This window comes from Haplochromis burtoni, unplaced genomic scaffold (assembly GCF_018398535.1).
Source record: "Haplochromis burtoni strain Fernald_Lab_line unplaced genomic scaffold, NCSU_Asbu1 Contig_54, whole genome shotgun sequence".
Taxonomy (NCBI): domain Eukaryota; kingdom Metazoa; phylum Chordata; class Actinopteri; order Cichliformes; family Cichlidae; genus Haplochromis; species Haplochromis burtoni.
Window position 1 is genome coordinate 1,220,533 of NW_024582415.1, and position 14,884 is coordinate 1,235,416.

At 39.6% G+C, this 14,884-nt stretch overlaps 1 protein-coding gene across 1 annotated transcript; it reads left to right on the forward strand.

The window, feature by feature from the left end:
• The first annotated feature begins 1,823 nt into the window (after positions 1-1,823).
• LOC102313241 (E3 ubiquitin-protein ligase KCMF1) lies at positions 1,824-13,594 on the forward strand. The gene is made up of 7 exons (XM_005924466.2): positions 1,824-1,976; positions 3,744-3,911; positions 6,438-6,577; positions 7,993-8,094; positions 9,818-9,998; positions 11,266-11,584; positions 11,974-13,594. Exons 1-7 carry the CDS (start codon positions 1,961-1,963, stop codon positions 12,299-12,301), a joined length of 1,254 nt encoding a protein of 417 aa, XP_005924528.1. The 5' UTR covers positions 1,824-1,960; the 3' UTR covers positions 12,302-13,594.
• The last annotated feature ends 1,290 nt before the right edge of the window (positions 13,595-14,884 follow it).

A 14,884-nucleotide genomic window follows, 5' to 3' on the forward strand; every position in this document is an offset into this window, starting at 1 on the left:
TATGATTGGTGGACTTCAGGTGCATGTGATGAGTCTGGCTGGAATTATGTTGTTAAGTTGTTTGGTAAGACTGGAGACATAGATATGCAGATCTGCAAAGTATTTATTTACTTTCCAAGCCCATATACTGTGCTAATATAGGTATCACACTGTGCTGTGTGAGATCTATGTGGAAAAAAAGGCGTGGGTCAGATGATTACCTCTGTGACGTCTGTGCATGTTTGGAAACTTTCCAGTAGTAGAGCATTGCCCTGTGTTCTTTCACCTCTGGCAAATAAGTAAATATGAGATACAATTTCATGGGGTATTATAGAGTTCCCCAAGGTGTTTGAGGTCTAAAACTAAACATTTCTCTGTATGCTGTGGAAATAATAAAATTAGAAAGATTGTAGTTTAGAGGTCAACATATGTTTTACCAGATAAACTTATTTTTTTCTGCTTCTTATTAAAAATTTAAAAAAAAGAAAAGAAAAGAAAAGCTTGTGGACTTCCCAGAATCAAGCTGATGTTGGACATTTGCGTCAAATTTAAAATAGCTTTGCATGCACAATTAAAGTTATTCTTTCCATCCACATACCTCAGCAAGCTGCCAAATGTGTGAGCCAGTTTGATTCTGCACTTTGCTGACCTGTCTTGATTTCGCTCTACAAGGTCTGCCTGGCAAGAAGCAACAATGAGGCACTGTGAAATACAAAAATAATCAGCAGTTCTCCAGTATAATTTAAACATCTTCATCTAGTGCAGCCGTTACTCCTTCCTTAAATTACTGTCAAAAACTTCAATTTTGAGCCATGAAGTTAGAACAAAGCTTGCAGTGTTGGCAGACCACTGAGATGACATCCTGGCAGCAGCAGCTTCTCAGCAGAACTCACACACAAAGCTTTTAGATGTCTCAGTCTTGGTGTGTTGAATAAAAATAAATGACTAAATAACAAACTTCCAAGATTAAATACCTTTTGACGTTATGTGTGGTCATCCTTGGTTTGGTCTGGGGAGTAGATCCCTTTAGAGTTGCATCAGGAACAACACCTGGTGTATAAACGTCTGCCAAATCATCATGCTGAGCAACCCGCTGTGGTGACCATTTGTGAATAAGGGAGCATCTGACAGTAGCTGACATGATCAAATCAAGCCTCCCAACTAATATTGTATGGGCACCCACCAAACAAGCTTTGGCACCAGGACAGGGATGTATGATCTGGGGGCGTTGGAAGTGGATCCTTTGAGATTTGGATCTGGTTTGGTGGGAGCAGATTATTCCACCTGATATCCTGACCCAGCATAACATTTCATTGTAAGGCAATGATGAAAATTCACCTAATCTGTCAGTTATTCTAATGCTGTGGCTATTTGATGATGCTAAAAATTAAATAAAGTGGGTAGAACTGGAATGAGCAATAATTAGAGGTCACGACACCTCATCTGCATCCATCTCAAACTATCCCTAACACCCAGTCATCTGTCATACCAACCCGCTCAATGTTGTCCTTTACTACATTCATGAACCTGCTCAGCCGGAGCTCTTCCTCACTTTAATCCCGTCCTTCCTGGTCACACAATGAAAATCTCATTATCTTCAACTGTTCCAACTCCAGTTGCACCTCCTGTTTAATGATTTAAAACACACTTGTGAGAATTTTCAATGCTGAAATTCACGGTAAATTAAAAAAGTGAGAACTAAGGTCACTATAGTTCATCCACAAGCGACCCAAAGCAGCATTTGTGGTAAAAAAAAAATAAAATGGAACAACAGCGCCACCGTGTGCACGGAGTGACAATGCACTGGACAGTGACACAGCAGGAGGCGGAGGGAGAAGGAGAGGGAGGGGGCAGCGAGCCAGACCGGATCCTTCATGAGGGAAGAGGCCAGGGAGAGCCAGCCAGCCCCGGCTTCTCTTCTCTTCACTCATATTATTTTGCATTGCAAGGCGAAGGAGCCCGAGCAAGGGGCTGCGCTAGGATGTCCCGTCATGAAGGTAAGAAGGTGCTTTAGCACGGAGGTGGAAGCAGAGACGGGATTTGCGATTAAAAACGATGACAGCTCACCGCTAGCTAATATTAGCTAGCCGAGAATTCCTTAGTTTGCAGCTCATCCTAGCTAACGTAGGCTAGTGTTAGCAGCGAGGTTGCAGTGAAATTTCGTGGGGGCACATTATGGCTGCCGGGAGAATTGGTGTCTAATCATAACGGACTCTCGGAGTTGGTCTTCTCTCTTCAGAACATATGCACTACTCTGTTTTAACTGACCAAAACAACGCTGACATATAAGCGGAAGGAGCTCGTTATCTTTAGCTAAGTGTGCTAGCTAGCCTGGGAGATGGGTAATGTAGGTTAACCTTAACGAGCCGGGGAGCGAGGGGAGTGTCGAGAATAGGAAACAGAAGCGTGGAACGCGACCCAGATGGCGTTATGGGTTTGAAACTTGTATGTCGTAAACGTTAGCTAGTTTCAGCCTCCTTCCCGGTCATTGCTGGCCTGCTGAATCAAGTTTCGCAAGCTAACATTTAGCAAACTAACATTCACGTCGTCCTTGTGGCCAACCTTGTTAGTTATTAGTGTTGAGTAGATTTCTTGCAGTGTTGTTAGAAGACGTTTCTGATCACAAACCGGCAAAAAATTGACTTGGGTAAAGTCTACCATTGATGACTTGCCTGTGAGCTAAGAGTTAAGTTGTTAAATTGTTAGCCGGTTGCGAAGGTTAGGCCGGGCGGCCTTTACATGCCATGCCTGTGTTGTTGTTGTTGTTTTTAACTGTGCTGTCAGTCAAGGTGTTTGTGCCTGAGTTATATCATGAAGGGGTTACCGTTATCACACTCGTTTATATACCTTTTTACAGCTTCATAGTTATGAATGGAGATATTAGGGGGGTTACACAAACCAGTGTCATGCAATGCGTACACTGTGTCTGTACGACTGTCGTAGTCAATCAAAAAGTGCCCGGACTTGACCACAGTCCATCTCACATGGCGCATTACATGTATGTAGGTACTGAAATGAAGACAGTGGTAATTAGTAATTCACTGTTGTGAATGTAGTTTTTACTTAAACATTGATGGGACTTGGACTAAGTGTAACACAGTAACACTTTATTTATAAATTGTGCAATAAATAAACACTTGTAAGGAACATAGCCAAAAATCTACTCCAAGTCACCTATGCCCACCACAACACAAGCAAATATTGAACAAAACGCTTAGCCAACTACAACAAAACGAATGCACAAGAAAGTAATGCAATCCAGTATGTTACCACAAGAGTCGACTTCTCTCAAAGCCCCAGTTCAGACTAAACAGTGCTGTCTGTGCACTTAATATTTATTATAAATTATCTTAATGAAAATTGAATTATCTCGATTGTGTTAGTTTTAATGTTGAGGCAGGAATTCTGTAGCGATCTGCGATATTCTGGCTCAGGACTGAAAAATCAAGTGAATATCCATTACTTTAAAATCTTCCAACCAGACAATATGTAGTGGTAATGTTTCTGTAAATTTCCAATGTAGGTATGTTTTGAATATTATTCACTGCAGTTTAACTGAAGTGGACATACAAGGAAAAAAATATCAGTTGTAATCCAGTGAACCTAATGGTATCAGAAAAACTGTGATAAATTGTATCCAGTAATAAATCTGGCAATCCTCAAAAGATGAAGTTTTCAATTACTTGATTTTGAAAATTAATTAAAGTTGATTAACTGTCACATCTTCTAACTTTTCTCTCTTCTGTTCTCCTGTCTTCACTCAGGTGTGAGCTGTGATGCATGTTTAAAGGGTAACTTCAGAGGACGACGTTACAAATGTTTAATTTGCTACGACTATGATCTTTGCGCATCGTGCTACGAGAGCGGTGCAACTACAACCAGACACACGACAGAGCATCCCATGCAGTGTATATTAACCCGCGTTGACTTTGGTAAGTAAAGATGATATGCATGTCATCCATGTCAACAGACAGTCAGCTAAAAACCAGGAATGAGAATGGAGTGTAGTTGAATTTATGAACATTTCTACATTAGTTGAAATACTGAGCCTCAAATTACAGACACAGTGCCTGTAAGCCAGTTCTCATAGAGGGTAATTGCCTGTTGTATTTCACTGTCGAGTCAACTGAGGGACTGTAAACTGTCAAGCAATCAAACATGAATTTATCAGCTGTTAAAGAGGGATGATGTGTGCTCATATGGTGTGTTGAGTGATAGTCCAGGTATGGGCCAGGTGTATGAGGGAAGGGGAGGGGGGGGTGACAAAAGATGGAGAAATTATGAGCTCTTTTCAAACTTGGTGCAGTGGTATTTTTTTTTTCCTTTAAAATGTGACAAATGCTAAAGAACTGAATTGTCTTGGGATGGTCACGACTGCCAGTTAGGGCAGAGCGGTAATACTGGCAGTTTTTTCTTTTCTTTTTTTCTTTTATATTTTTATAAACCTCCCTTCACTAGATTTTATAAGATTGCAAAAGTGCAATGTCGTATGTTATCTTTTCCTGGCACTGGCTTTTGTTTTCAGATGGGAAGGCTGCTCCCAAATGGCTTAACAGTGATGGATTTGACTCAGCCTGAGGAGTTTTTGGGAGTGTGTTGTTGGCCTTCTGGGTTTGATTTATCACTGCATAACTGGAATATTTTATATTGGCAGCAGTAAGGATTAAACTTCTCCAAATCTTTTAATATTCTTAATTCTTTAATTAAGCATTCGGGTAAGCGTGGTACAATCCAAATTTCTTTCGATTAAATGGGCCATTTGTCTTCCTTTTGGACGACTGCTTCTGTTATTACTTCTTGTCTTGATGTTGTGAAATATGTTACCGTTCAGCTTTTCACACATTGAAGATGCTCTTTTTCAGCCTGGTGAAAAAAACAAATACAAACAGCAACTGTTGCTGAAAACACAACAGAAGGTGCAAGCTTAATAAGAGGTTTTCTTTTTTTTGGCAGTGATATTTTATTGACTTTTTGCAAGCATTTTCAGTGAGCCTGCTGGTTTTCTACCAACTGAGCTATGTCTAAAAAAATAATTGATGATTAGAATTCTTTTGATTATTTGGGGAAATGAGACGCCTGCCATGAGTTGTTGTCATACATGTAGCTAGTAATAGGTGATTTCTTTCTCTTTTAAAAAAAAAAAAAAGCGATGTGAAAGAAAAGGTGTGCTATAAATTGGTCTCTGTGAAATGACCCGTATCAGCAGCTTTTCTCAGCACCTCTATAGCACTATTCAGGGTATGTGAACATTTAAATTTTCTGGTATAGTTTTAGCGTTGTGCTCAGTTTCTTTTTCTTTTTTTCAGAGCTGAAACTTTCACACCAGGTCTAGAGTCAAATCAAGATGGTGGGTTTTTTTCCCCCACAGATGTTTGTAAAGACCAAATTTAAAAAGGGGGGGAAAAAAAGCTTCCATAATCAAGAAAAAGCGATGACTTATTTGCATTGAAATAATAATTCAAATATTTGCATCATTGCCAGTCTAACACAGGGCTAACACAGAGACAGGCAACCACACGCACATTAACACCTTCAGCCAATTTGTTTAACGTGCTGCTGCCCAATTCAGCCCAGTGATGGTTTTTCTTCCACTCAGTTTTTGAGTTTACCTGCAAATCAAACTGCCTAAAGCAGCTTAGAAGTACCTTTTTTTTGTTTGGTTTTTTTTGGTTTTTTTATTTAACCTATGCTCACATTAAGGAAGAATTTGAAGTAGCAGTGGTGTTGCTGGACAACACAAGTGTTGATTTTAAAAAAGATGGTATTATGGACTGTAGAATGAATATAGATGAGCATGCATCTATAAATGCATGTTTTCATTGCTTTTCATTGATTATCCCTGAAGACTCGTGGCAAGGAACACATCTTTAAATTTTTTAATTCAATAAATATCGGATCTTTAAGTTTATGATTAGTTGTGTTAAACAGTTGACATTAACCAATATTAATCAAGGTTTATAGATTAATGAATATTAACTGTAATAAACACCATTTTGAGGGGGGAGGGGGTTTGTTATTTGCGAGTGTTAACTATGAAAGTAGGAAAAGTGAAATTTGCACTTATATTTAACTCAAACATAACCCCAAAGTTAATGCTAATGTTGTTGTATGTGTTTTTTCTGTTGTTGTTGGTGGGTTTTGTTGTTGTTGTTTTGTTTTTTTTAAACAACTAATGGAGTGCTGAGTAGATCTCTCATTAGGAGCTAAATGTTCTTCTTAAATGGACTGTTGTAGTTTGTGACTATGTCTGTAGATGGCCTACTTGCTGATGGTTTCATGTGCATGGGTTTATTTATGTTTCCTGGTATATGTAAAGGGTAAAAATACTGTAGTTAACAGAGTATCTTTAATTGTGTTTACATTTTATAGCATACTTGTAGCTTTAACTTAAACTCTTGCATTTAAATGTTGCTACATAACTGACACTACATGGAATGTGGGTGTTTATTCCCTCCCAGACTTGTACTATGGTGGAGAAGCCTTCTCGGTGGAGCAGCCCCAAGCCTTCACATGTCCCTACTGTGGCAGAATGGGCTACACAGAGATGTCCCTGCAGGAGCATGTGGCTGCAGAGCATACAGAGACCTCCACAGAAGTGGTAAGTTGGTGCTCCATGAAATTAAACTTGATGTTTGTGCAGGTATTAACAGCTGCATTTCCTTCAATATTATCTTAACTAAGCAAACTGAATCAGTGTCTGAGTGGGCCTCACATTGCAGGATCTTGTTGGGTTTGTCAGCATGCATTTATGTCATATTTATTGTCTTGGTTCACAGTATTATTGTTGAAAGTCCTTGAGTCAGTTTCTGAGTCTGAAATAAGAATCAAATTGCAAGTCATGGCAGACTTTGCAGCTCTATTTATAGCTTATTCTTTTTGTACAGTCAACAAAAACACCACCACCACTGGCTTATACAGCTGAGACTGCACGTGAGCTTTCCAAGCTGTTGACTTAAAATGATTTTTCAGTTATGGCTTTATATTTGTTTTCTCATTCTAATAAGGGGAGAACTAGTTTTCTATGTGTGCAATTTGTGAGAAAGGCGCATGAGCAGACAGGGAGACTGAGAAAGTACCGGGGAGGCACAATCTGTCCAGGAACACCAGATGAAAGTTAGTATATTAATTGTTAAAAGTCATACAGTCCCCTTAGATACCATATAAGGCCAAGAACATATGTAGCTAAAGGCGTTCTCAATAAGTTTTTATTCGAAAATGAATGAAATTTAACAGTATGTCTTCCCCACAGGTGCAGACAGCCATTGTGTAAAAACACTGTTAATGTCTCCTTATGTTTGCAAGTGACACAAAATCCTTGTTCTTTGAATATATGAGGAATTGCCTACCTGCTCTGGTTAAATCAACACTGCAGCTTAGCTTGGATAATTTGAATTTTCTTCCTTTTTAAATGTACAAACAAAAATTTATCACATTGTGGAAATTTCTAATGTGATTACATTAGAAAAATTGTGAAAAACATTTCCCTGGGGAAAAAATGACAGCATTGAATAAACAGATTTTTATAGATAAATTTTAAAGATAAATATCACTTAACAAGTGAGGAAGATGGAACTGTGAACGATTAGCTGCCATTCTTTCTGTCATGAAACTCTCCCATAGATATCTCTCATTATAAAGTCTCAGGTGTCAGCTCCTGTCAGATGACAGCGTGAGAAAGCACAGCAGGTATCAGTCTGTCACTACTGGCATTGAAATAGTAGTCAGAGTTTACAAGGTATTAAAATATTGATGTTTTTATTAATGTCATTGTTACAGCCAGTGCTGTGCAGCATTCTGATGTTTTGATGGCAGTCTGTGCCTTTTAAATTAATTTCTATTGGATATATTCCTTTCACATGCAGGTTTCACTTTACTGATATTACATTTCTTCGTGTTTAAGCACAGTGTTTGTTTAAGAGGATTTAATACCTCGTGGTGAATGTTGAGTGTGAGGTGAAGTGTGTGTGTGTGTTGTGAAAACTAATGTGCACACTCTGTTTTTCTGTCATTTAGATCTGCCCCATATGTGCAGCACTTCCTGGTGGTGACCCAAATCATGTGACAGATGACTTTGCTGCTCATCTAACACTTGAACACAGAGCACCCAGAGACTTGATATCCTTTTCAAGTACTTTAAGTACCATCTCTGCAGATATGAAGTGACATTAGCTGCATTTTATGCTTTGTGAAAGAAATGCTGAGTTTCATGTCATTGAACTAGCCATGTCTATTTAAAGATCATTGCAACAAGGAGGCATCTGTTCACTGGAACTGACATTTGTTGATATTTTGCTTACAGTATTAAAGCCTACTCTGCATGACAAGCCATTTTAACATTAACATTTTATTTATGTTAATAAAATCTTTAGCAGTTTGCTGGTGATCTGGTGCATAGACAATGCACGACAGTGAAGGCACATGGACTAATTATCATGCCTCAAAAGCAAAAATATGAACACATGATTAAGTGGTAAATTAATAGCATGAGGAAATGTGGCTAAAACAGATCAGTGGCACTTGTGTTTTCAGCTTTTTTCCCTTCTTTTTTGTTATTTGGCTGTTTGAGGTTGTCATAGGGGTTTCCACTGATTTTGATGCCTAGTGGCATTGTCATTGATATTTGCTCAGGATTTATCAATACAATCTGGATCCTTATTGATACTGATATTGTAAATACTGTACTGTTTTCCTCTACTGGTTACTTTTATTATTTCTCATTATATATAAATCCATGGAGCCAAAAGCTGCAGTTTTTTTCTACTCTTGGCTCTGTAAGATGCCAGAAAAGAGATGAAGAAAAAAGTGCTGATGGACAGAAACATTACAGTAGACTTGTTTTATGAAAGAGGAAAAAAATGTACAATGGAAACACTGATTTGCATTGTTTTATCACCTGATTTAGATTTTTGTTGATGATATAACTGCAGAAGGCAGTAACATGTTAGTGGTTCAGAAATCAGTGCAGGAAATAAGACCTGAGTATTTCATTCACTTAAGCATTATCTGGGAAATTTCTCTACTCAAAAAAAAAATTAAGTAGTCTTAGGAGTGCTCTTATCTGATCTGTTACTTGACTGCTATTAAACTTTGCATAAACCCAAGGCTCTGTCAAGGCGTTTTAACTAATTAGATTCCAGACATGCATGCTTATCTCCTTCATTCCTTTGAGGATAAAAATGCAGACACATTGTAACTTAAATGAGTAAATGACCACTTGTGCAAAGGTTAAAGAAGCTTCACCTCCTCCCAAAAAAGGGACATTCATTAAATTGAGCTAATTGTCTAAATGGCTAAAATGTGATTGTCTACTTAGCCTGTCAGAAATCAGCTGAAAAGCACACTCGTGAATAGACTCGGACTGACAACAGCAGTCTGGCTGCCTATTTATAGCGTACTTTGAATGGGTGCAGTGAAGAAAACCACAAATGCAAAAATATAGTTGAATGAAACGTAGCTCAAACAAGTCCTTTGACAGCTTCACTGACAGAACCATAGCTTTTGATTGCGAGTCAGCAAAGTTCATTGTCTTCTGTGTTTATGTTGACATGAGAGCTTTATGCAGGTATTGATTGCAGATGGCTCATTAAAAGTCCTGGGAAGCATTTAGAGGCGTGGCAGCGATAGTTTTGAGCTACATCTCGCTCATTAACTGTTCATTTTTTTAAAAAGCAATTTTATAAGCAAGAAATATCTGTTATTCACAATCAGGCACATTTTGAGGTTTATGGATTATTTTTAATTGTACTTTTTTTTTTTTTTTTTTTTTTATTCATTAATTTTTGACTTTTAGTTGTAGCAATATTATGCTCTTGTTTTGTTCCTTGACGGCAAGCATCACGATGAGTCCAGTGGCGTGCGGCATGTGAGGAGGATGTTTCACCCCGGGCGCGGGTTAGGGGGCCCGCGAGCCCGCAGGTCTAACATGCATTTCACCAGCAGCACCACAGGGGGGCTTTCCACCAGTCAGAGTTCATCACAGAGCTCCAACTACAGCAGAGAGGCCATGGACCCCATAGCAGGTTAGTCACACATACACTCATACTGAAGAAATCATCAGGCACTTCCTGAATCCAGTTAAAAAAAAAAAAATTATTATTATTTTTTTTTTTTTACTGGATTCAGGAAGTGCCTGATGATTTCTTCAGTATGAGTGTATGCAAGAACTGTTCAATAAAGTACCCAAGCCATTTCAGGGTAATTTTTAGTTCCTCTTCCATGATAGGTAATCTCCCAGCACGACAGTAAACGATGAGTGACGTATGTTGCGCTGACTTGAAATGTAAATGCCGCACCAGAAAGTGTTATTTAAACAAAACAAAAACAAAAAAAAACGGGGAAAATATCCTGGTAGCTCTGTGAACGATGGGTTTTAACTTTACGAAAACCCTTGGAAATCCAGGCTTTATTGAGCTTAACTTTAGTACATTTGATGCAGTTTTTAAATAGTCTGAACCCACCAAACAGTAATGTCACCTCACCAAGGTTCAAATGCTGCTCCCCAGTGTGTAGTTTTCCCTTAGTCCCCAGTCCCAAAGCACCTGTTATTACAGGCTTCCTGTGGGGCACATAATTGTAGAGCAAGAAGCTGCAGAGCCAGGTGCAAGTCAGACAACAAATTATTACAGTAAGACACTAAAGGATTAATTTATCTTTATTGTTATATGCATTATCATATAGGTCTGACAGGGAAAGAAAAAGTGCGCTCAATACTAAATCAGGTGTAGCATGTTTATTAGGTTTTCTTTAGTATATTTTCCTCCTCACAAAAAAGGGTAAGCTAACTACTGTAGCTTGGGTATTACAAACCATTGCTACTTGTGTCTGCATGTACTTAAGTGTTGTGTAGATGGTAAAGAAATGTGTGGGTAGAGTTGTTGCTGTAGCAATTCCTTGATTATCCTGTTCCCAATTTGAATCTGGTTCAGTGCTTGGCATTCGCCATGTCAGCTCCAGCTGTGCCATAATGAGGGACCCTGTTCAGTCTGCCTCACACACGGGTACCAGCCGCCTCTCTAATGACCCACTATACCTGCTGAGCCCTTGATCCAGCTCATCGAGTTTTAGCCCTGAAAATCACATTTGTCTTTTGATTTGGTGTGCTGGTGACAGTATAACTAATCAGTGCATATTTTGAGGGATAAAACGCTTGACCGACTTGATATATTATTTTGAAAATAATAAAATATTGCTATCTTTTAAAGAAATGTATTATTGAGCTATCATCTGTAGTTAGTATGATCAGCTTTAATGCTTTACACTGACCTCTGTTGTTTTCTGTTCCTCCAGAGCTTCTGTCTCAGTTGTCGGGGGTACGGCGTTCAGCAGGAGGTCAGCTCAGCTCGGGCCCGTCTGCCTCCCAGCTCCAGCAGCTTCAGATGCAACTCCAGCTGGAACGCCAGCAGGCCCAGGCAGCACGTCAACAGCTGGAGACTGCCCGAAATGCCACCAGAGGTGGCGGCCGAGCCAATGCTATTCTAAATACCAATTCAGCCACTGCAAACCCCAACCCAAGCGCCAACCATAATACCAACCCAAGCCCTAACCCGGGCCCACCCGAGCCCAACACACAGCATACTGCACATAGCTCCCAGTTTCTACTCAGCAGGTGTGCCAGTTTTCAAGTCTCTTTTGTTTTTCTTTTTTAAATGTATTTTACTTATTACCTGTGTTTAGAAATTCTTTCTGTGCAGAGAACGTGGAAATTGAGTGGAAAAATTAGCAACAACCACGTGCATGCTCGTTTGAGTATGTATGTGTGATCCACTCATTGGTTCACAGCTTAACATGTGATCAGAAACTCCTTTTAAATCTTAGTTTAAGGCAGTTATCTGCAAGCATTACGTTTGGCCCCTTTGTGGAAATTTAAAAACCTCTAAATCTTGTGTCCAGTAGTAGACGTTTTGGATTTTTCAGTGCGGAATAAGTAGTTACAGGATTTTTATGTTACAAATAAATTTCTTATTCTCATCACTCCTTCTGTCTCTCTCTGTGCAGGCTGAACGAACCACGGCTGTCTGAGGCAGAGCGCCAGGCATGCGAGGCCCAGTGGGCCGACAGGAGCCTGTTCGTGACGGAGCTGCTGCTGTCCACACTGTTACCAGACGAGGACGCCTCAGCCTCCTCCTCCGAGGACGAGGATGACTGTCACGGTTCGTTGCGGAATTTCGCTGACTTCGAGGCCATGGGTTGTGTTGAGGTCATGACCTTAGACGTGGCACTGGAGAACCTCAACCTGAAGGAGACGACCCCAGCTACCAAGACGACGAAGACGACAACTAAAACGGCACCAACGAAGAAAGAGCCTCCTCCGCCGCCTCTTTGATGACATGGCCCTTCCCTCCCCTCAAAACCACCATTGTAACTGGCTGACTGCGGCGTCAGTCCAACTGCCAATGGATGACAAAAAGACTGCAGTTCTTCTTGGCTTTTTTTTTTTTTTTTTTCCCCCCTCTCAGTGATCATCTGTCAGTGATCATGTCATTTCAGCTCTGTTGCTCCCCACTCCACCCCATGTTTTATGTTGTCCATTGAATAAAAGTAGTGAGACGAGAGAATGTGAAAGCAAGAGTGGTGGCTGCGTGAGAGAAAGGAAAAATAACTATATAAATATATTATAGAAAAATCTATATGAAAGTTGATAATCAAATCCACATAACCCGTGTTTCCTTTAGCAGATGAGTAAAGCGTAGTTAGCCATTTTAAGAGAAACTTGTCACACACTCCACTCACCAAGAGAGAGGAGCAGACAGAAGCCTCTCTGGTAAAAACGCTGCTGTGTATTTATAGTTATAAATTAAAGAAGTGCTTGGATGGTTTACCACAACTTAAGCATGAGCTTAAATCACCATGTGCCCATTTTTAACTGCACAGTCACTAGACGGGGAGGTCTTTCTCTTTTTGTTCGTACACCTGAGTAACTGTACATTAATGGTGCTGAGTGCCGCATCGCCGGCACTTCACCGCACACACTAGACACACACACGAACACAGACTGATGACGGCGTTTGGTTACCTTCAAGTCCAATCTCACCCTCCTCCCTCCCCTTTGTGTGACATTACCTGTTTTGGGTCATGTGACCTTGCTTTCTATCAACTGTGGGCACTTTGGTTTTGAATTGCATATCCAGTGTCCATTTGTGTACACTACAGATGCTCTACATAAAAGCGATACACAACTTGGAGGCAACCAGAGATGAAACGATCTCAGCAGTGTGACCGTTTTCAGGCCTTTTCTAACATGGAAGAAACGCGACCCTGTTCTTCATGTGGTTGTTTTTTTTTTTGTTTTGTTTGTTTTTGTTTTTCATCTTCTCCCTCCTTTCTCTCTTAATGAAGATCAGATGCTACTTTCTCAAGCTTCCAGTGATCTGAGATTAATCTTCTCTCCATTACTCATGAATGCAAAGATTACTCATCATGTGACTTGAAGGAGAGAATCCTGTATTGCTCTTTCCATTAATTTCTCTCACTCAAAACGATCTTTGAATGCATCCACTGCTACCTGAGGAAATGCAATGTATGTTTTTTGGCTCATCAAAGAAGCCAAATCACAGGGTAAACCTTTCAGTTTGGAGGACAATAAAAAATGTTTTTGGATGGAAATGAACTAACTCAATCCTGCTCTCTGGTTTGTTTGTTTGGTTTTTTTACTTTCTTTTTTTTTTCTCTCAGTTGCTAACTTCTTGGCGAGCATGTACAGAACATGGTTACAAGAAAAAGAATAAACGCCTATCTTACAGGTCAAGGCATTCTCAGTTGGTCTTCTCCTGTCCTCATTCACAGCAGCAGATTGACACACTGGACTAAACTGAGTGTGGGTTATTTTTTTAATAACAATAACAAAAAGATTTCACCTCGAGTTCTGACATTGTGTAACTCACAAAGAGTGAGGCACATCTGTCAGTGTGGAATGGCTTTTATTACTGAGCTCTCTGACAGAAATGAGAACAAGGGTATGAGTCTCTTCGGTTATCCTTGAGATTATAGTGGCGCTAATGAACTTTTGGTTTTGTGCCCTGGTTTTTGACTTGCAGGCCAGCTCGGCTGTTCTTGTATTTTCACAGTTAAGTTTGGGAGAAATAAACAGCATGATAATCTCAAATTTACAAAAATGATCTTTATAAAAGTTGATTTCCTTGACAACCACTGGACTAACTTGGGTCATTAAAATGTAGTGGAAACTTACCTGGGGAAAATTTCCACAGTTTTTCTGTGCACAGTTAGGAAAAAAAACAACACATTAACTATTAAAGGCACAAATACTCCAGTGTTTTTTTTGCTCACATTATGGCAGCTGCACTTTCCTCCTCACATGAACACGCACAAATCCAGACGAATATCTGTTATGCTTCACTGTGAACTTATGCAAATCTGAACACACGAACGCCACATGAATACCAATATAGAACAAAAATAGCCGTATCTCCGGCCTGTCTGCCATGTGTCATGTGAGCAGACCATCTAGGGCCAAAGAATCTCAAACATCAATGGAACAGTGGACAATATGTCTGGAATAACACACAAAATAAACACGTCTTGGTTTTTAAAGCACATAGGTGTCATTCTTAACCTTTGTTTCTAAATATAATGTACGTCACTGCTGCAGAATGGAACAGTGGACAATTTTAGCATCTACAAATTCCAATCGATGGCAATGGCAGGACTGGGACTTTTTAAGAATCATGTAGTTGAAAATTAAGGCTAATTTTTTACAGCTTTACTGAAAAGACTGCAAGGTACACACACTACTGTGAAATACTTTCATCATCGTCATCTGGAGACATACCGCGTTTCAAGAACAACTTGAAAACAAGGTCTTTATAGAAAATTGATTCACAGAAAGACACATCTGCAACATACTACAAACAAATTAGACTTGGTGTTTGAAGTTAAGCATGCAAACCGG